The 22,304-nt window shown below is 37.3% G+C and overlaps 2 protein-coding genes and 1 pseudogene across 2 annotated transcripts; all 3 read right to left on the reverse strand.

Annotated features, from left to right (window-relative positions):
• Window positions 1-1,690: 1,690 nt before the first annotated feature.
• LOC137724915 (endo-1,4-beta-xylanase 5-like) lies at window positions 1,691-10,241 on the reverse strand. Its single transcript, XM_068463560.1, has 7 exons — window positions 10,199-10,241; window positions 3,879-3,925; window positions 3,566-3,785; window positions 3,297-3,460; window positions 3,092-3,190; window positions 2,223-3,011; window positions 1,691-2,062 (listed from the first exon to the last, which is right to left on the reverse strand). The coding sequence occupies exons 1-7, from the start codon at window positions 10,239-10,241 to the stop codon at window positions 1,691-1,693; spliced, it is 1,734 nt and encodes a 577-aa protein (XP_068319661.1).
• A 5,108-nt stretch (window positions 10,242-15,349) lies between these two features.
• Window positions 15,350-18,555, reverse strand: LOC137726800 (adenylyl-sulfate kinase 3-like). Its single transcript, XM_068465761.1, has 7 exons — window positions 18,170-18,555; window positions 17,813-17,953; window positions 17,380-17,529; window positions 17,152-17,270; window positions 16,946-17,030; window positions 16,366-16,412; window positions 15,350-15,859 (listed from the first exon to the last, which is right to left on the reverse strand). Exons 1-7 carry the CDS (start codon window positions 18,387-18,389, stop codon window positions 15,761-15,763), a joined length of 861 nt encoding a protein of 286 aa, XP_068321862.1. The 5' UTR covers window positions 18,390-18,555; the 3' UTR covers window positions 15,350-15,760.
• A 1,254-nt stretch (window positions 18,556-19,809) lies between these two features.
• LOC137724916 (probable CCR4-associated factor 1 homolog 9) lies at window positions 19,810-20,891 on the reverse strand (annotated as a pseudogene).
• Between the last annotated feature and the right edge of the window lie 1,413 nt (window positions 20,892-22,304).

The raw sequence follows: 22,304 nt of genomic DNA on the forward strand, positions 1-22,304 counted from the left end.
CCATTGGAATCATTAAAAGCATAAAGATTAACCTGATCTCAATGGTAAACAATACTTCTATCAATTACGGGACATGGGTAGGAGGTTATATCTCCAGTGTAAGTATTTCGCTGCATCAGATATTGCTTCGAGCGACTCAATGCTACAAGCTTTTGTGAATTTTCAAAAATACAGACAGAGTCAAAATTCACAAGGGAAAGTGGGACGATTCCACCCTTTTTGGTATTTTCCTCCACAAATAGAATATGCCAAAGCAGAGACACTGCCGGTCTCTCTGTGGCCTGGTGGCTTTGTGTTTCACATGAGGTCCACGGGGTCGTCAGTTCGACCGGCACAAGAAGAAGAAAAAAGAAGAAGAAAACTGTTGAAACAAAATGAGGTATTTTAAAATACCTCTGTTTTTGTACTCTCTTTTGCACCTTTCAGAGTGCTTACAAAGAGTAAGAAATTGGAATTGATAAGAGAAAATGTAGCCATTTTATTAACATTTTTTTGCACATTTTATCCCCCAAATTTGGTGAAAGTCTTGTGTCGGAGTATCTAATCACATCATACTTATACAGTTTATCTCTTAACAATTTGGAAATCCTTGTATTTTCGTCCTATCCAAATCCATTTGGTCCGAGAAGTGCCATAGGTACTTACATAGGTTAGGATGACAATTCTAACCGTTAAACCCAATAACCGTGAAAAATCGTCCGAATGGATTGAATTTGAGTATGAAAATTCAAGTATAAATTTGGTATGGGAAAAACCGTGAACATTATTCGGTTATGGTTTTGGATATGGTTATAGGGGTCCCCAATCTACATCCTTACCCGAATTCGAACCAAATAATCTATAATATAATTATGGGAACTTTAACGAAAATCTTCCCGTACTGTTTACTTTAATGAAAAACCACATTTTTACATTAAAAAGTCAATCCTGGTACGATTCACTTTATCCTTTATTTTGTCCTTATCGTTAAAACTCAAAGTTTTCAAATTATTTTCATTAGTTTTCCTTATAATTATATATAATATTAAAGTATTATATAATATATGTATATTCATTATTCATCGAATCCATTATCTTGAGAATACAAAATTTCATTGTGTGAATTGCATTTTGTGGTAAAGTTCAAAAGTTTTGATATGAATCAAAATTTATGGGAATTTAATGGTATTTATGGGAGATATCAAAGATCAAAAAACATTATCAATGTTTAGCTTTAATTTTTATGCTCCACAAGATTCATTAATTAAATCATTCTATACATCAAATATTTAATGATGAAATTAATATTTACTAAATTACCATGTGTCAATTGGGCGAATATATTTTTTGTATTAACGAAAATGGATATAACTGTTAACCGATGGGGAATCCGTTATTCGGTGAGTATGGTTATGGATAATACCAGATGGTTAATTTGTAGTTATGGATATGGTTAATTTTCGTGGTTATGGGGATGAATATAGCATTTCCGTCCCCAAACCAATCCGTTGCCATGCCTACGTCGGTAGCCTCAATAATGAACAAATGTTTTGTCATTCATTACAAAAGAGAACAAACACTTTAGTCAGGAAATTTGAAGCAGAAACTAAAAAGAAATTAATCACTGACCACGTCATATGGTTTACAGAATATGATTTAAATAAATATTCTTAGCATTACCCCACTAATAAACAAAAATGAACAGAACTCCCTAGTGAACAAAACTCGAAACATTAACTTGAAGCTGCATTTGTTGCTGGGACTCGATAGATGGTGCCACATTCAAACCCCAAACCAAGGTGGGGTTTACGAAAGGATGAGTAATTTTCACTTCGTAGTCGCCTTGGAAAAGGGAGGCCTCGAAGAAACCATTAGCATCTGTCGTGCCAAAAATTTCGTCAGAAGTTAAACCAAACTCATGTGAGAGCTTGTCAACAACATCACCGGTGGGCAAGTTCTTGAAATTGTTGTCCGTCAAACACATCCTGTAGCAGCCCCAAGGTTTCCATGCGGACCAAATCACAATGCCTTGAATCTGAGGGTGAGCATGCACTTCCCTAAGAATCTGCTCCAAGTATGATGCCTGCATATACAACCAAAAAACAAAAGTTTGCAAATCCGCAAAATTGTGATTTTTATTTATATAATCAATACTTCCCTTCACGTGTGACATAAATAAATTGCGTATCGAATGCAAAATCAATTATGCAATGGGTAGAAACTGGAAGGGCGCAGTATTTTACCTGATTGGGACTACTACTGACGTCCAATTCTGTAATCCAAATCGGCACCTTTGCAGCAGCAAGAGTATCAATAGAAGATCTAATGTAAGGAATGTTAGGAGTGTTGAAATGTGACTCGAGACCAATCGCCATCTTCACATTTTCGTTACCAGGAAACCCTTGTATGTCTCGCAGCTTCTGAAGGTACTTAGCTGGTGTCGAATCTTGATCTCCACTCTCCTCAATGGTATTGTAGTCATTCAAAAACAATGTGGTTGTTCCATCGGCTTTACTAGCCCAATTGTAAAATTCAGCTGAAGCATTTGCACCCATCTTACTCTCAAAGAAGTTAAAGTGCAAATTTTCGTTACAAACATCCCAAGCAATGACTTGTCCCTTGTACCTTCCCATGACAGAATTGAGCCTCTTGTACGTGGCATCAGAGAATTGTCGGCCAGAGAGGGAGTTGAGCCAACTGGGCTGGTAATGAGGATCGTCCCAGAACACGTTGTGGCCTCGGACTGCAATCTTGTGTTGTTTTGCAAACTGAAGCAAGGCATCAGAGGCGGAGTAGTCCTCGCGGCCCCAAGAAGGCTCCGTGCTGTACCATTTCATTTCATCTTCGAATGTCGTGACTGTGAAGGGCCTTGAAGTGAACCAGTTTTGGTAGGCCGTGTTGGTTAAGATGTTCTTGTTGATTGCGACACCGAAAGGGAAGCCTGCAGCCCTTTGTTGGATGGTTATTGTTGCATTTTCTAGTGGATTTGCTTGCTCATCGACTGCTCGAACTCTCACATTCGTCTTACGAATCTTTTAAAAGAGTATAGCCAGTTAATATGTGTTTAATTAGCCTTGTTTAACGATTAATTATATGGCCTGGTCAAACTCACCTTCTCAATGCTTTGTTGTTGATGAGAATACCACTGCTTCTCAGTGAATGGTTGTAAGGAGATGCTGTCAACAAAGATTCCAACAGATGCGTTCTTGCTCTGAATTATTAATTTAACAATTGTCAGTTATAAGAGATTAACGTGCTAATTCATTGTAACGTAAAAAAAAATCAGTAAATGTCGTACAAATAGCTAAAACAAATACCTCAAAGTAGAGCTCGGCAGGACCCGTGGCATTGACAGTCAGGCCACCCTTGAGCATCGACCAGCAACCGGATTCAGCTACAATTGCACCAGCATGTACAAATACGCTACTCGTCTTGAAAATTGCTGTCACCGGAGCAATACCGCTACTCACTTGTATCCAAGCTGCACCAACGCAAACCAGATATATTGTACAATTATCGACTGATTTGTTAATTAACTAATAATTATATCATTAATCAGTAAAAAAGAGAGTAATTGGGTAAGTACCAGAGAAGGTGTAGAGCTTGTTTCTATGCAAGTAGATCTTCTGAGAAATACTGTCATGTGGCTGGTTTCTACCATATGCCACAATGAATTTGTTGCCTTCTGAATGTCGGTGTTGTATTTTTGCATTGCCGAAAGCAGACCATCCCTTCAGGCCATCATTTAGTTCCGAGTTTACAATGATTCCTCCGCGATATTGTGGTTTGTGAGGCTTTGCCAAACACTGTAAACAAGAGGAACAAGAGAGGTCACAAATTTGTTAGATTTAATTGATATCTCTATGTAAACTTTACAAAACAATTGTTGGGAAACTTGCCTCAATACTGGCTGTGTAATCGTAGGATAAGCAATTTACTTCAAACCCTGTAAAGCACAAAGCAATTGTTTAATTGTTCATCGTATTATGTTGTGATGAAATAAAATTAAAATACATAGGTAATGTTGTCAAGGTAATAATTTTGATATCGCTTAAATGCAAAATAAAAAAATCCTCCTATGATAGCAGAATCAAACAATAGCAGTACTGTTTTGCCTTGAGGCACAAGTTATGGCTCATCAGCGTCAATAGCAGTATTGTTCCCTTGCTTAGGGCAACTTATAAGTGTGTTGACCTCGATTGTGCCTTTTAGATGTAACTGGCTGTATAAAATTGGTGATAGGGAAGCTATTCTCCCCAGAAGGCTCGGCCGATGGGCCCCACCAAACGAATTCAACATTAACACCAAAATTAACGATAATGAGAGACCGTGCCAATAAGCGTTTAATCTTCATTCTGAAGCTTTACACAAGCTCAAAGTCAATTTTTCATAACAAGATGATAGAAATACAAAGCAAACCTGCAAAAGCGAAAGCCCATAACAACACAAGCAGAATGTTTTTGCCCTGAATCTTCATTGTAGGTCGATTGCTAGTTCAAAAACCGACGAACAGATCAGAAAGGCAGAGAGAGAGAGAGAGAGAACGTTGTAGAGTGAAAAGCAGTGGCCTGAGTTGAAGCAAATCATGCGTTGTAATTTATAGGGAGGTGAATACTGCTCTGTACATGCCCAGATTCTATATAAAGTTAGGATTTTGTATTATAATAACAAAAATAATTAATTATTCCAATCGTTTTGGCAAGTATACAATTTTCTTTCCGCTTTTACACCGTCTTAATTTGGGAAAGAATCGTGATGCTTGTTTTCCGTCTTTAATGTCTCAACCCATGTCGCTTTAGGATTTTATTTATGTATTCTCTTTGAATTGTAGGATTACTAGAAGGATAATGCTATTAATATAAGTCACAGTTTAGTGGTATTTCTTTTCATTTATAATTAAAAGACCTTATATTCGAAAATCAAGCCAAATTATTATGGCTAGCCCATTGTAATGTTTAATCCCCCACCCCCTTAGTATAAGTAATATCGAATGTATTAAAAACAAGGGAACTTTCATGAAAATGGCTTGTGCTAAGTTTATTTTAATAAAAAATCATGCTATAACTTTATTTAATTAAAAAAACTTAAATTTTAATGAAAACCCCTTAAATTTTAATAAAAAGGACAAAAGAAGTTGAATTTTAATGAAAAAAACATAATTTTAATAAAAAGGACCAAAAATCTGATGCGCGGACTCACGGTACACTGTTTATGAAACTTACTACATTGTTTATGAAACTTAGAACACTATTTATGAAACTTAGTACACTGTTTATAAAAACTTACTATACTGTTTATGAAACTTAGGACACTGTTTATGAAACTTACTACACTATTTATGAAAACTTATGACACTATTTATAAAACTTACGACACAATTTATGAAAACTTACGACAAGGAGTGCCTTAAGAACCATGTAGCAGCCATAGGAGGGACTGCTACGGATGGCTATAGCGAATTCATGCCCAATGGAGAAGAGGGCACCATCGAAGCCCTCAAGGGCCTCACCTTTTTGATGGTGGATGTTCTGTTGTGTTGCACATCCTTTCAACCACTACGGCTATGCAAACGCGTTCCTTTCTCTCTTACATTTTAAATGCAAAATCAATTTGAACTCTGAACAAATCTCTATTTCTTCCCTTTATCAATGTTGGCATTAGGTTTTCTGAAAACTTTACAAAAGTATTCCACATATATTGGCACAAATGATGACTCAGTTAATTCAAGTTTTTCCATTATTATAACTTTAGTCACATTTTCCAGCCTAGATATCTTCATGATTTTTCGGGCATTACATTGAACACTTGGTAGGCATGCTAAGTGGAGTAGATTTTCTTCAACTTATCGGTCGCATATTCGTCCACTGAGTACTGCAATTGCAAGAAACCCCAATTGGGTTCACCAGAAACTCACACAAAAGTGTCAAAAGCACAAATATATATTGTGTTTCAGAAAGAAACTTGAAAGTAGAACATGACAACATGGTCACTACGTCCACAATGATAATTGCCAAAGTGGGTTGGGGACTTGGGAGTGAGATCTTTCTAGCTTACACCAATAGAAGCATTAACCGCGACAAAAGACCAAAAAGAAAAATCAAACTCTGTTTATTTTTGTAACCTTTCCTTCCATATTCATCTGGATCATACACCATTATTTACCTTGTTGGGGACCCAGAGGGATTGATTGTAGGCCTTGAGGAAGAGCTTGTGGAGGGCTTGGTTGTCGTTGGCTTCGACTTCTCTGTAATTGACGAAGTTCTCACGGGCGTACTTGGCGTAGTAAGTAGGAGTTGCACCAAACTTTCGTTATGTATTTTTTGTTTTTTTTTTTTCTCTTGTCCTTATCATTGAATAAAGTTAGTAGGTGGTTTTTGGTTAAAACTCAAAGTTTTGAAGCCCCTTTCATTAGTTTTCCTTAAAAACAAACGATCAATATAAACCTATCAGTAATGGAGATCCACATGGCTTAGGGATTGATGGCGTGTTTACTAAATTGTAACAAGGAAAATCATGAATCGAGACGGGAAATAAGGATTGGGTATGGGATCATTTAGTGCTTATTTAATCTAATTCCGGATTTTTCAAGTGTGGAATTTTGAACTTTAATATGGAGCATGAACACTTTTTTATTTTTTATTTTAATCCTACATGTATTAGTTTGTAAGCGGAGCATTAAACTAATTGGTTGTATGGAGGATAAGTCAAGTGGGTGAGAGATTTATTATCAAATTAAGGTCAAATTAAGCATGATCCTAAGACCTTAGGTGAGTAGGGCATTCCCCACCCCCAATGCATGAGTGGGGAGGAAATCACCTTGTGAAAGTAAATCCAAGGGAAATAAGGCATTTAGAATAATTCTAATACCCATGTTGTAGGGAATCCAAGATTCAAACAATTTCAGGTTCTCTCATAGCATGTAAGTAAAGACATCATCATTTCAGGTTCTCTCATTGCAGCAACCAGGAGTCAGAACTCTCTCTTGCCAATTATGGAGAGGATCGGCTTTAAATCCATTGGAGATGCAGTGCAAGTTGCTGGCTACAAGAGTTTTAAAAATGGCACGGGTGGAAGCATAAACCGAGCCCTGGTAACGCGCAAAAATGGAAGGCACCTGCTATGGGCTGGGTCAAGTGCAATATCGATGGGGCTTGGGGTAAGCAACGGGGTCAGGGAGGTGTTGGGATGGTCGTACGAAATGAAAGGGGCGAGTTTATTACAGCTGCGGTGAAGAACCACTGCGGGATTGCTTCCCCGCTGCTGGCAGAATTTGTGGTACCCAGAGACGCGGTCCTTTCCGTGCAGGAAGTGAAGCTCATGGGGTTGGAAATGGAGGGCGACGCACTGCTGGTTATGGCGGCATTGCAGCGGGCTGGGAGGACGACATGTCCCCAGTTGGGCATATTATTATGGACACACGAAGGGTGATGAATTCCTTACCATAGATGAAGATTTATTTTAGCAAACGGGAGACGAATAATATTGCTCACAAACTCGCAAGAATGAGCTTGACTTCGGAGAATTCTGCAATTTGGTTTGAAGAACCCTGACATAATTCATGATCTCCGGCTTGAGCATAGTATTTCTTAATTTTTTAGGTACGGGATGATCTTTTTCTTTTCGACTGTGTTGAAATTTCGGGCAATGTTTTTATCAAGGCTCATTGTATGCACCATATCCTTAATGATGTACTTATTCTCCTCGTTATCAATGAATATCTTACTATGAATGACTTGATCACGTCTTAAGATATGTAAGCAGTCTAACACAAAAATTAGATGTAATCATAAAATAAACAAAAGGATACTATGTTGCTAAATTATGAGTACTTTTTAGTCATGTCTTGACAGCGTGAGAAGACTGCTTTTATTGGTTAGGTACTTTGTGTGTGTATTTATTGGAGTACTGAACTTGGCTTTGCGTATAATATTAATTATTTAGGCCACCTTAACGCCAGTCTCTTGAAGCATGTTGGTTTTGTGCTACATTCAAAATCCAGTTTTGTCCTGGGTTCGAAACTGGCGGCCAATCCACTCCAATTCCTCCCATTTCTCTACACCTCTGTAGAAGCCTTAAAGGCAAATGAGGTATTCTAAAATACCTCTGTTTTTATTTCAACCACTTCTTTTGCATCTAATCTCTTTTTTGTTGAAGTTCTGGAGCTCTCTCTTTGATATGTATTTAATTAGAAAAAGAAAGTACGGTTTGAATTGTTTCAGGAAGCCCTTTCAGGCAGCACGCGACATGGCGACACGGTAAATCTCAAAAAGCAAGTACACAGACAAGATTAGAACACGGCGATTAAAATATAATAAATTACATATATTAAAAATATTTCGAATTCATAATATAACAAAGTACTACTCATTTCCCTAAATAAAATTAAGCAACAAATTAGGAAGAGGTCAAGACTCTTTTAGGTTTTAGTTTCAATATTTTCAAAATTTCTCAAATATGTTTTTTAAATTTACAAAAAAGGCCTTTGCCGTGTCTTAACCGTGCTTAAGCCGTATGTTGACCGTGTCCAAGCCATGTCTAGGATGTGTCCAAGGTGTGTCGGAGTGTCCATGCAACCTAGACTAGCGCCCTCGTAATACCGGTCTCGTGTAACGTGTTGGTTTTCACAATCCGTAGCCTGGGTTCAAGACTGGGAGCGCAACTTCAGTAGCATCTCAAACATAAGGCAATTAAGTAAAATGAGCTGGTTTTATAGCAGTAATAAGAACATGCCAAAAGCAAGGGCCTGAAGAAGCTAGGCATGCGAGATGGAGTTTGAGATTTAACAGTGAGTGAGATTAGTAGGCAACCAATATAACTAGAGCTAGAGAGGGGTTGTGCATGGCCCTAAATCATGTGCAAAACTAAGAAATATGACCGCTTCCCTTTTCCATAACCTTTCTTGCGACGAAGCAATGATCAATCATCATTAAGAAAACAAATTCATCTCGCCGAAGTGAGAGCTCTTCCTTCTCGCTGCTTCTGTGAAACTTTCAGATCAAAGCATCTCCAGTGGCACCGAATCTAGCTTCGGCTGGGATCGGTTGTAAAGAAACAGAAACTCTCTCTCTCTCTCTCTGTAAAAAAACAGATTTTCATTCCTTAAATAATTACAACAGTAGAAGAGTGTGTGTATATATATATATAGCCAGAGACTTGCTGCACTAATGCCCTTGGCTCCTACAACTAATTACGCAATTACAACAATTAATTGTTTATAGTTATAACTAACTAGTGACCTGTTTGGCTAGCTTAGCATCTGCCTTAATGCACCCCCTCAAGCTAAGCTTGGGATCAATCATTGAACCAAGTGGAAGCTTGGATTTGAGATAGCTAAACTGGCTTTTGGACAAAGACTTGGTATGAATGTCAGCCAATTGATCTTGACTACAAACAAATTGGACTTTGATGAGCTGAGCCAATACTAATTCTCGAATGTAGTGGTAGTCGATTTCGATGTGTTTAGTTCTGGCATGGAACACTGGATTGGAAGCTAGGGAGATAGCTGAAATGTTGTCACACTAGAGATTAGGAACCTAAGAGAGGAAAAAGCCAATATCTCGGAAGATTTTGTAGATCCATGTAAGTTTTGCAGCAGTGTAGGCTAAAGAATGATATTCAGCTTCAGTGGATGATCGAACAACAATGGATTGTTTCTTGGCACTCCAACTGATGAGATTGGAACCCAAAAAGGCACAATAACCACTGGTCGAAGGTCTATCAAATGCACAACCTGCCCAGTCAGCATCTGAGAAGGTAGTGAGGTTGATAGGACCCTTTTTGAACCAAATTCCTTTAGAGACAGTGCCTTTGAGATATTGAAGAACTCGTTTTGCAGCCTGCAAGTGTTGTTCTCGAGGAGCATGCATGAATTGGCAAATTTGATTGACTGCAAATGAGAGATAAGGGCGTGTCCATGTTAAATACTGCAAGCCACCAACAATGGACCTATACTTGATTGGATTGGAGAGAACATGACATGTGTGATCAAGTTGCGTAGAACCAAGAGGAGTATAGCAAGGCTTAGCATTATCCATATTGGTTTTCCTAAGAAGATACGGTGTGATCAAGTTGCGTAGAACCAACACAAAGCAACAAGCTTGGCTGGTGGTACTCTTCTAAAAGATCTAGGGATTCATCCTGTCAAAACAGTCAATGGCTTCGTGGCTAGTAGAACCATATATTTGACATGGAGTCTTGGTACCAGATGAAGATGAAAAACCATGATTGAGGAGTACGATTCTAAGTACCACGATGATTGTCATTGAAAGAACCACGATTGGTCTTGTGATTTCGATTCCCTCTGTTGAAAGTGTGATTTTGTCTTCCATGATTAGAATTATAATAGAAGCAAGACTGGAAAGGCCTATGTAGAAGGCTTTGGCAACAATGGTGCCTGAGACTAAACAAAAAAGGCCTGAAATAGCTTAGTGACAGAAGAAGAAACAATTTGCTTGCGACGAGCCATAGACAGTTCGTTAGTAAGCAGCATACCATGCAATTGATCAAGGGAGGTAGAAGACAAGCGAAGCATGATAGAGTCAATGAAGGACTCAAATTCATCAAGTAGGCCAAGAAATGTTGCTACAATTAGGTCTTACTTATAATACGTGCACCAACGACTGTGAGAGAATCCGAAATTTCCTTAATCTATTGAAGATATTCTGAGATTGATTAAGAGCCTTTATTAATGGACTGAAGACGAGAGTGAAGCTGATGAACATGAGCATCAAAAACTCCACCAAAACATTGTTCAAGTTTCTGTCATAGCTCTCGAGATGTGGATACTCCAACCATGTAAGGAATTAGATCTTCAAAGAGCGTCGAATTCAACCAGATCAACATATTTTGATCTTTCTCAAACCATTGCTCAAACACTGGATTCATAGATCGATCAAGAAAAAGAGGAGCTGGACATGGCTCAGCACTATCAATGAGGTCGATGAGCTTGTATCGACGAAGAATTGGAGCAAACAAGGCTCACCATGGGAGATAATTGGTATGCTTGAGCTTGATTGGCACCATACTACCAATGTTTTGAATTGTAAAAGACAAATATAAATTTGGAAAGGAGAACTTCTTGAGGAATTAGGGTTTGGAGATGATGATTCAAGGGGGGATGCCATGACTAATAGAGGTAAGATTCGAGATAAGAGATGAAGAATTACGAATCGGAAATAGAAATTGATCAAGAAGTCTAAAGAAATCAATCAAGAAAGTGATCGAAAATTCTAGGCGGTGAGTGGAAGAGGATCGAGTCAGTAAATCGATAAGCGTCGTGAGGCAGTTGGGCAAGATACCATAAAGATACAGAAACTCTCTCTCTCTCTGTAACAAACTAATTTTCATTCCTTAAATAATTATAACAATACAAGAGGATATATATATATATATATATATATATATATATATATAGCCAGGGACTTGCTGCACTAATGTCTTTGTCTCCTACAACTAATTACACAATTACCACAACTAATTGTTTACAATTATAACTAACTAGTAACTTGTTTGGCTAGTTTAGCATCTGCCTTAATAGGTTGTTGTGTCCTCCTTTCCCTCTTTTCCTTCTTTCTCCTTGCATCTATTGCTGGTTCTCCCAATTTTTCAATCTGGCATGTCCAATTCCTCAAACCCCGTGGGTATTCCTCTTCCTGGCTCTTCCTTGCTCGGATCTTCGGCAATGTTCTCTGTCGAATTCGTGTGTAGAGTTCCGGCACTTTCACCGGCTCGTGTGTTTCCAACACCACCACATTCTCCTTGGTGTATGTCGTTTCCAGCAGTGTCGCTCGGGGATTTCCCTGAGTTTCACACATGTGGTTGCCTTCTTTCACTTGGGTGTCGACTATCTCTTGCTTATGGCTGTGTGTAGGAGGCGTCTAAGGAGGAGATGGTGGTCGGAGAATCGGATGGTTGGATGCTCCTCGGATAGGTGGTGGAGAAAGTAGTGGATGCTTCTCGAAAGTTCTGTTGTTTTTTGGCTTTTGGGCTCACTTTTTGTTTTTGTTTTTTTCTTTGTTTTTAGGCCCCTTTTTGTTTGTTTATAGGTGTAAGTTGGGCCTTTGTTTGTTTGTAAGTGTGTGTTTGGTGTTCATTAAAATCTCCCCTTGACAAAAAAAACTAAGAAATTTAATATCCTGACAAGATTTAATGACGAACTCATTTTAACTTTGTAGGCACACAATCAAGCAGGTTTTGGGTTTGATTGGCACTTGAATATGAATAAGTAAGTATATGAAAAATATAGCTTAGTTGTTGAATCCCAAATGTCTAAGAATGTTGAAACATATATGAAATGAATTGATCGGGAAGCCGAACCCGTGAGGTTTTTAGTAAGAGTTCCTTTTCTATCAAGAAAAATCTTTCATAGATTATTAATGTTTTTACGTCTCAAAATATATGGCCAAAACTCACATCTAGGAAATAATCAGTGTCAAATCAAATGAATTCATTATTTCTTTTTACATCATGGTATTGATCACGGCAGTGTGTCTGCCCTCTTGCATTCAATTTGAATCACCTTTTTCATAACCTAGAATTAGAGGTGAGCATAAAAACTGCTGAACTGGAAAATCAAGTAGAACCGTAGTAAGAAAATACAATAAAAAACCGCGTTGACAAAAAAAGTCAAAACTTTGACAAAAGACGAATCGGACCATCTCAAATCGGTTCAAGTTCTAGTTTGAAAATACTAAGAACCGAAAGAACTGAACCGAATCACTTTTAATATAAATTATTGTTTTATTATTTATTTTTTTATATAAACAAGCCGTCTTCCCAGCCTGATGGTTCTAGTCTTGGTAAATTCGAGCTTGTTGATATGGTTGTAGTCTTGGTAAAAGTGCTTTTGGTGTTGATATTGGGAGCTAGTTCAGACTGACCTACTCTTGTGAAAGGTTCGATCAACGTTCTTTGCTTTCTATTGTTTCAGATTAGAAAAGATGAGTTGCTTTACATGTTGCATTAATTAGGTAGTACTGGACTAGTTTAAGAATATGAATCCATCATGTGTATTTTTGTATACTCAAACCAATGAAGTAAATACAAACGTATGTTTTTGTTCTCCTATATGAAATGGTGCTGTATTTGTGTTTGATTTTGAAAATGGTTTTGGCATACATCGTTGATGTAGACTATTCAACCATCATGAACAACTAAATCAATCTCGCTCAATAGTCGATTTAGAACAAGTGTCATTACCATAAGTTCTGAGTTTTTTTTTCTTTCTTTTGAAAATAGAGGATTTGAAAAGGTATATATAATTTTGGTTAAAACCGTAAACCGTTATAATCTAATAAATTTAAGTAGAATCGCACCAAAATGAATTGTTGATATTTTTCGATTTTGGTTCTAATTTGATAATGGAATTGGATCGTGCTCAGTCCTACCTAGAATATCATCTTGTAACAAAACAAGACAATTAATTAATGTAATGAGTGATACATTTAATTTTAAAAACCCAAAGGCAACATTTTATATTGAACATTCAGCTCTCCCATAAAAAGGGAAGAAAAGTTAAAAGAGAGATATCATCTCTTAGCCGTATAAATAGAATTACTTAAGAAGGACAAACGCTGGTCTCACGCGTAGCAGCTGGATATTGTGCTACACTCACAAACCAGCTGGTCCTGGGTTCGAGACTGGCAGAAGAGAGAGAGAGAAGAAGAGAGAGTACTGAAATCAAAATGAGGTATTCTAAAATACCTCTGTTTTTTTATAGGAAATGCATAAGGTGGATTCCGTTAAATATAATTTGTTTATAGCTTTCTTTAACTAATCACCACACGTTACCATCAAATTAAATGGTAAAATATCAAAAAATTTATCTTAATGTAACGTGGCATAAGGTGGATTCCGTTAAATATAATTTGTTTATAGCTTTCTTTAACTAATCACCACACGTTACCATCAAATTAAATGGTAAAATATCAAAAAATTTATCTTAATGTAACGTGTATATCTGTTTGAACCGAAAGATAGTGATCTTGGGTAATGTCGTGTACAATTTTTCGTCTAACATAAAGAAATGGCTTAAATCAAATGAGTTATTCGAAAGTACTTTTTAGTTTTGTGAGGAGTGTAGAATGAGATTTTTGAAGTGCTAATAACACTTTCCATAACTTAAGAGGCATTATCCAAGTGGGATCCTCTCCAGATCCCTTCCATCAAATCCTCCCCATCGAACAATCCGATCCCTTGAAATGTGATCCAACGACTAAAGTTATTATAACTTTTAAAGTAGGTTTCATCTGCATCATCAACCACCAGATTAGTCAACAATTACATGATCTGGGGCTTTTGAGGGATGACTAAAGTTATTATAACTTTTAAAGTGGGTTCTTGTTTTTAGCCGTTGGATCACATTTCAAGGGCCCGGATTGGTCGATGGGGAGGATTTGGTGGAAAGGATCCGAAGATGATCATTTTCCTTCTCCAGCTTTACCGCCGGTTGGTCGTCCACTAACTTGTTAGCTTTGTGTCACATCTAAAGTCAAATAGGTTTTAAGTTTGACTGGAATCACATTGACGATAAATAACCAGAAATGTTACAAACAAGAAAAATGAGGTATTCTAAAATACCGATTGTTGATGCAAATTTTCACTCTCCTTTGATTGAAGAAATTGTGCCTACAAAACAATCAACACTTTTGGTCAAAGATCAAAAGCCTCACGCGCTCACGATGAGTTGGGGGATTGGTCAAAGGACATTCAATGCTTAAGTCAGAAACTTTGAGAGAATGAGTGTTTGGCTTTTCTATATGGCGAAAGGCTTCCTAAATTTTGGAGATAAAGTGGGTATTTATAGGAGAGAAGAAGAGAGGGGCTGGCCCTATAAAGCTTATGGGTGGCCGGGGCTTTAGGGTTGTATTTAAGTGGGAATATTCAAAGATATTTGTGAAAGTAATATCTTGGAATAATTAAATAAATATCCTAAATAAATAATTATGATTACTTACGTGAAAGATGTCTTCTCTGATTATGAATGTATTTATGATAGGAATTATTCTATCATAAATACCTTTGACTTTTCCTATGGACTGGAAGTGCCTTGAGCAGTCGTGTTCTTCTTGAAAAATAAAGGCAGTCTTGTTCTTCTTGAAAAATAATCCACTATGTCAGCTTCATAATTTTTAGGATTATTTTTTGTTCCACACGTTTTTGTTTCTTTTTACTAAAACGATCTAAATCACTAAGAATAGCATGCCAAGGGCAAAGGCCTCTAAAGAAAACCTCTTTTTTGTTTCTCTCTCTTTTCTTTTTGGTCTTTAAACTAGAGAGTAAATTCTTCATCATCTTACATTGTCTATAGAAAGCTCTTTTGGCCTTCTTTTCCCCCAAGTATTTGGTCAGATATCATATAAGATCTAGTACACATAGTTTAGCAGCAGTTTATCAATACAATTATATTCAAATGCGTGCACCGATGCACGTAGAAAGGGCACGAGATTATTTACAAGTACTAGGGTTTATGATTCTTAAATTTCTAGAGCTGATACAAACACATCGAACACGGGATGAAAGAATCTAACCGAGAAACTCTACACACTATCATTTACAATGAGGAGAGCGCAACTCAATAACACCAAACATAGAAAAGATGTCGCATAAGTTAATCAAGCGATTAACTAATGCGTTTATCAGAGCAGGTGATTTCTGCATCTGTTTTCGCTGATCTGGTAAGGCCAGACGCATAGCATCCACACGGAGCGTTAGAAGCTATCTGCACTGCATTTACGGTACAGCTCAAAGTTTTGACAGTTCAAGGAAGGGTTCCACGGACTTCTTATGCCTGGAGGAACCCCTGATCTTCCAAGTAAGAAACTACTTCTTCGGCCATCTCACATGGGGAAGGACAGGTTCCTCCTTTATGTGATAATACTATCTGAAGCCAGATAAACGATGAAAAAACAGCAAATGAGAAATTCTCCTTTTATATTCTGAATAAAACAATAACATCAAGCACACTATAGACCGAAAAGGAAAACTTAACAAGAGGTGAACTAAGTTTATGTGCAGCTGTAGTTACATCATACATGTCCACCAACCACACATCAGATCATCATTCATTTTATTCTGCGCCATATGTGGAAAGCGACTAATGTATCTCAAATTTAACTTCCAAAAAGCCTAGATTAAGCTCTTGTTTAATTACATAGACTTTTTTAACAACGGCCTTTTCCTATAGAAAATATTTTCTTCTGGATTGCATTAAGTTTAAATTTTTTATTTTTAAGTTGCCATTCCCCAGCTCTCACTACGTAATGTGTATTTCTCTTTTGCAAGAGAAACATTTATGTATATATATGATATCTGTAGTCTGTATGTAGCCACACCTGTTCAATTTTAGCTTAAAAGGTGTATTCTGCTTTCTCTAGATAGTGTACATACCTCACAATCTAACGGTTGCTCATATGGATCATCAATCCCAGTAAAACCTGCAATGCCAGATTGATACAGCATAAGCAATGACCAACATTTCGGACTAGGAAACTGACAAAGTGATAAATAATATGGCCATTTAACCATAACTCCTTGTAAAATACAAAATGAAAAGATTCGGTGCTTCTGACTATGGAGAGTGGGATTGGTACACATATTTCAAACAAATTTAACATACCAATTGTCCAGGATTCAATTCGTAATCAGTGTCACACTCAAGGATCCATATATGAGATGGCGAAATTTACTAACTTCAAAAAATATACATGTCAATGCACAAGGGAAGAAGATTCACAGATACACACCCACATCCAGAGGTTTGCATACAGTAGTACCAGAAAAAATTAAGAATCTTCCAAATGATTGTTTAAACAGAAGTTTAAATAACCATAATAAGATTCACAATATTTCTTGTATCTCATCGTAAAAAAAATTATCTACGTAAAGATTTTAGTACCTTAAGCAGGCTGTTAAATTTTAAAGACACTCAATTTAGTAACCAAAAACCGAGATATTAGTTTGCATATACCTTTGATCTTCCCTGCACGTGCAAGCTTATATAGGCCTTTCGGGTCTCTAGCCTCACAAACTTGGAGTGGAATGTCCATAAACACCTTTCACAAACACAAGTTCGCTTTACAGATAATTTCTTCAGCAAATATTCCAAGCATATGCCCAAAGCTTAGTTGAACTTAAAAAACAGTGATAGAGATTAAATAGCAGTGAATTACAAACCTCAATGAAGTCTCCAGCAGGTAGCATTGCACGGCAGGCATCACGATCCCTTCTATAAGGAGAAACCACACTAGCAATACATATAACTCCGGCATCAGCAAACAGTTTTGCCACTTCCCCTGAATACAAGAGCAAGGCAATGCTACATGAATACATAAATAAAATGAAAGCGGTAGTTAATCTAAAAAGAGGAATTAGTTAATCTAAAAAGAGGCATAGACAACATACCAATCCTCCGAATGTTCTCTGCACGATCTTCTGCTTTAAAACTAAGGTCGTGATTCAGGCCATGCCTGACATTGTCCCCATCAAGAATGTACGACAGCTTTCCCCTGCGATACAAACTCCCACCCAAAGCACACGCCACCGTGCTCTTCCCTGACCAAACAAAATCAATTATACGCAAGTGATGAGCAACTTTCTCTCGGCAGTCTAATGGGTTGTAGATGTTGTTAGTCTATCAATCTGAATCGCAATTATACAAAATCATATATGAATGCGGTTCTGATTCACAGTCTAACCAGATATAATATGTCATATTTCTAACATAAAGAACATTATACATATATATATATATGTGTGTGTGTGTGTGTGTGTGTATGTGTGTGTGTGTGTGTGTGTGTGTGTGTGTGTATACAACTTTGAATTAAGAAAGACTAACCTGAACCGCTGAGACCGGTGATCCAAATGACACACCCCTTTTGTTTAAGCAACTCTTGCCTGTCAGTTTTGTTCAATGAGCACTCATGCCACTTAATATTGGTTGAATTGCCAACCGAAGACAACAAGCTCCCATTTTTATCTATTTAACAAAAAATTAAAACAAAAATCAACCCAGAAAAAGCATAAAGATTCCAAATTCAACATGAAAAATCAGAATGGGTAAGTTCAGAAAAAACTTAAAGATCCCAAAAATTAAAGATGAAAAATCATAAGTGGGTAAATTCTACATGGAAAACAAAAACCAATTCAGAAAAAGCTTAAAGATTCCCATCCCAAAAAATTAACAACTCAGTGCCTGAACTCTCAGCGTGGCCATTCAGACTCGCCGTTCTGGAACCCTCCACCTCCATGGCCTTTACTACAAACAAACCCCTGGCTTTCAAGCTATTCACAGAAGCACCACCGGGCAAGTTCACGGCCGCCAGCTGCGACAAAGAAGACGTTTCGACCCCGACCCGGAGTCCCGGCGACGGCGCCCATTGCAGTGATTTGGCTTGCATATCTAGCAAAATCATCAAATCCCCCCAAAAAAATAAAAAAATTGAATTAAACGAAAAGAAAAATTGGGTTTTCTGAAAACCCAGAAAAATATATACACTGAATGTGAATGTGGAATTAAAGTGCTATTTTGGTGGGGATATTTGAAGGGAGGCCATGGGGAAATGGAAAGTTGAGTTTGTGGCGGTGGGAGAATTGAGCAATGTTGGTGGGGAACGGGGGTGGATCGGTTTTAACAAAAATGTGACCGTTAGGTTTTTAATTGATTTTGTTTTTTAAATAAACACGTTATACTACTGCTGTTAGATTCTCACGATGCCGTGAAAGCGGCTTCGTTCAAGACGGAAAAATAAGCTTCTCGTTACCGCCGCGATTAATTGCGATGATGATTCTGTTAATCTTTTCATTAATTCTTCAATTGGAGTTATTTGTTCAATTATTTCTCTAGAGTTATTGCCATTTATTGTATTATTATTTTTTTTCAGATTTTTTTTTTCTTGGGTGCAAGTTACAGTTTTACATAATTAGTAATCTCTCCTTGACATAATTAAACTACGAGAGGTGCAATATGTCAGATGGAATGACAGATGAATGTTAAGGTAGAAACTTAATTCACAACCGAAAAAACTTCTCTCTTCTTGAGAGCTTTCTCACCGCCTGTGTATGAGTGTATATCCAGCTTCCATTCTTCTTCTCGATGCCACCTATTCTAGTTATGGCTAGGGTTGGTGGTAGCCCCTTACTCCTCTTGTTTCCTTTTCTTTCCTTTTGTTCCTACTTGTTTTTTTTCCTCTACCTTTTTGTTGGTTCGACCATATCCTTGTCTCTCTAGTGCCTCTGGTTTTACTTCACCAACTCCCCCTTTTTTTTATTTACTTTTTCCTCCACCTCCTTAATTTCCAACACTCCACACCCTACCCTTTCCAATTGGCTTACTCCTCCATTGATCTCACACTCTAGATCGAGTTCCACTAATCAACATCGTGAATGCGAATCTTCGCGATTCCCGTTTAGGAGGAAGATGTGTAGAGCTTCGGATTTCATCGATGCTCGAGTGTTCTGACCACCTTCTTACCTCTATTTGGCCTTGTTGCCCCTGTTGCTCGTGGGTTGTATCCTGTGAGCTTCATTCGATTCGTGGTGCCTATCTTCGTTGTACTCTTTGGAGGTTGTTGAAGTGTTCTTCTTATCTACTTTGGGGGCTTGGTTTGGCTTGATTTCAGGCCACTAGTTTGAGTTTGGTGGTCCTTCTGATGGCAGCAGCGGCAAATGATGCATGTTGTTAGGGGTTTTTCTGTTAGGCTTGGTTTCATTGTACTTTGGAGGTCCATAATTTTTCTTGTAAATATGTGTTGTTGGTAATGTTATTACCTTTTTACCCAAAAAAAAAAAAAAAAAAAAAAACATGAATGTAAATATAGAAAGTTAATTTGACTCTCACAATGACTTTGTATAATGTCAATAATATATCAAAAGAAACATTTTTCTCAATAACCTTTTGGACATATTTTTATAATGCAGTTCATTATTGAAGTGGAAATTGACCACTGCTTATATTTGAATATTTCTATCATGCAGTTCATAATTCATGATTGATGTCAATAATATTTTTTTTTTATATTTGTATGACTTTGAGTATTCATCCAAATTATTGAAATGGATTACCGCTTTGTTAATTAACGCAGTTCATGATGTGGCTTGAAATGGTTGGTTTCATGGTTTGTATGACTTTGAGTATTTGTCCAAATTATTAAAATGGACTACCGCTTTGTTAATTAATGTGGTTCATGATGGCTTGAAATTGTTGGTTTCATGGTTTGTATGACTTCGAGTATTCGTCCAAATTATTGAACCCAGAATCATACATAAATTGTTAATTTTGTGACAGTCTCATACATCCGTTAGTCTGTTAAGATTTCCGTTAACGGATGACATGACACCCATGTAGACGATGATTAGGCGCCACATGTCATTAAAAAAATTTAATTTGAAAAAAAAAAAAAACAGAAACAGAAACTAGAACTCCCTCCATCCCTTCCACGGCGTTGTTGTAGACGAGCCCCGGCGACATCATCAGCTCCGCGAACCGGACCGAGTCCAATCAGAAATCCTGTTCCGTTCGAAATCGATCCCCTGGCGGCGAAGTAACTCGACCGAGTCGTGCGCATGGGCGTCCCGCGCGATGTCAAAGTCCCGGAAATTGAATTCCCTTAGGTACAGATTCTTGGTCCCCAAATCCGGCAGATTTCCTCTGTCGTCCGAGGGGGTGAGGCCGACCTGGATCAGATTGAGGCCATCGACGTTGGCCTTGAGCATGGGGTAGTGCCCGGTGGGCTCGCGGTGGTAGAAATTGGGATCGTTGGAGTCGGGTCGGACCACGATGCCTGAGAATTCGGTGTCCATGGAAATCAAGGGGTAATCGTCTCGAACTCGAGGTTATCGGACCACACCGAGCGGATCAGGATGTCTCCTGGCGGCGGAGGCTTGGGTGGAGGGGGGCTGGATGAAGACGAAGGGGTTTAGGTGGGGATGACGTAGACGTTTTGGGTTCTGGTATTTTTTTTTTTAATTAATTTTTTTAATTTTTAATTTTTTTTAATAACACGTGGCGTCCAATGATCGTCTATATGGACTCTACGTCATTAGTTAACAGGAGACTTAACATTCAGACTAACAGATGTTTGAGACTATCCCAAAATTAAGACTTTAGGTATGACTCCGGGACGAAAAAAATTTCATATACTAAATGTTAAAAATCATAAAATTTAAGAATAGTAAACTGAGATTTACCCTAAATAATTTTTGACAATGAAACGAAGTTTTAACTAATGTAATCTTGAAATGGCATTTAGAAAAAATCCACTAATGAAGCTTTTAATCGAAGAGAAGCCTTTTAGTAGGTCAAAAGTAAAAGGATGATATGACTTATGATTGTTGGTGTGGGCTTAATCGGTTACACTTGATACGAGCCAATTGGCTGATCAAAAAAGGTTCCTTTGTATGTCTTCAGTAAAGCACTATCTACCTTGATAGACACATAATTGAAGTAATCACGTGCTTCCATTAATTTACTTTGATTTTGATTATATAATGGTAGTGTAGATATACGTTGATTTTAACATTTTATGTTAATAGTTTTAATATGATATGCAGATAAAATTTTCAAACATCATTGTATTATTAATGCAAAACGTAGTTGGATTTTTGTGGTGTGTGCAAGTGAGTGAGATTGCACGTTGCACTTGATAATTTGGTGTAGTGAGTGGTGACACACTATACACATTTATTTCAAGGGTGGAAAACTTGAACATGCATATTGCATGACCTAATTGACATTTTGATGGGAAGTGATTCGTTCAACTTACTTACATGTGTCATTCCAATACACCCATGACTCATCGTTCCATTAATTTTTTTTTTTTAAACAAATCATTCCATTCACTTTTGAGCCATCATGAAAAATCAACGACAAGCCAACAATGTCACAATTATGAACATCATGATTATTGAAGTGTAACTCAAGTAAATGACAGAACATTTTGTTCATAACGACAACTCCTAAGCTTTGATGAAATCTTTTTTTTTTTAATGATGGTTTCATTAATATTTCATGGCAACTACAAAAATTGTAAAATAATAACACTTTAAGAAAGAGCGTCTAAACCTTTAGATTTTTATGTTAATAAACCTTAAATTCTAAACTAGATTGAAGAATATGAGCAACATATCAACAAGACATCAACTCATTATAAGCAAATCTTGAAACACATATCTCATAATTTGTATAGTGACACATGATATACCGTCATGTGTTTTGAACACATTAAAAAATCTCTCCAATAAGAGAAAGGCTTGTCCACTCACATCCTTTTGATACCCAATCGAATGCCTGAAACAATATTTCATCTTCACACGCCCAAAACTCATAAATT

The sequence above is a fragment of the Pyrus communis genome, chromosome 2 (assembly GCF_963583255.1).
Source record: "Pyrus communis chromosome 2, drPyrComm1.1, whole genome shotgun sequence".
NCBI classification, from domain to species: domain Eukaryota; kingdom Viridiplantae; phylum Streptophyta; class Magnoliopsida; order Rosales; family Rosaceae; genus Pyrus; species Pyrus communis.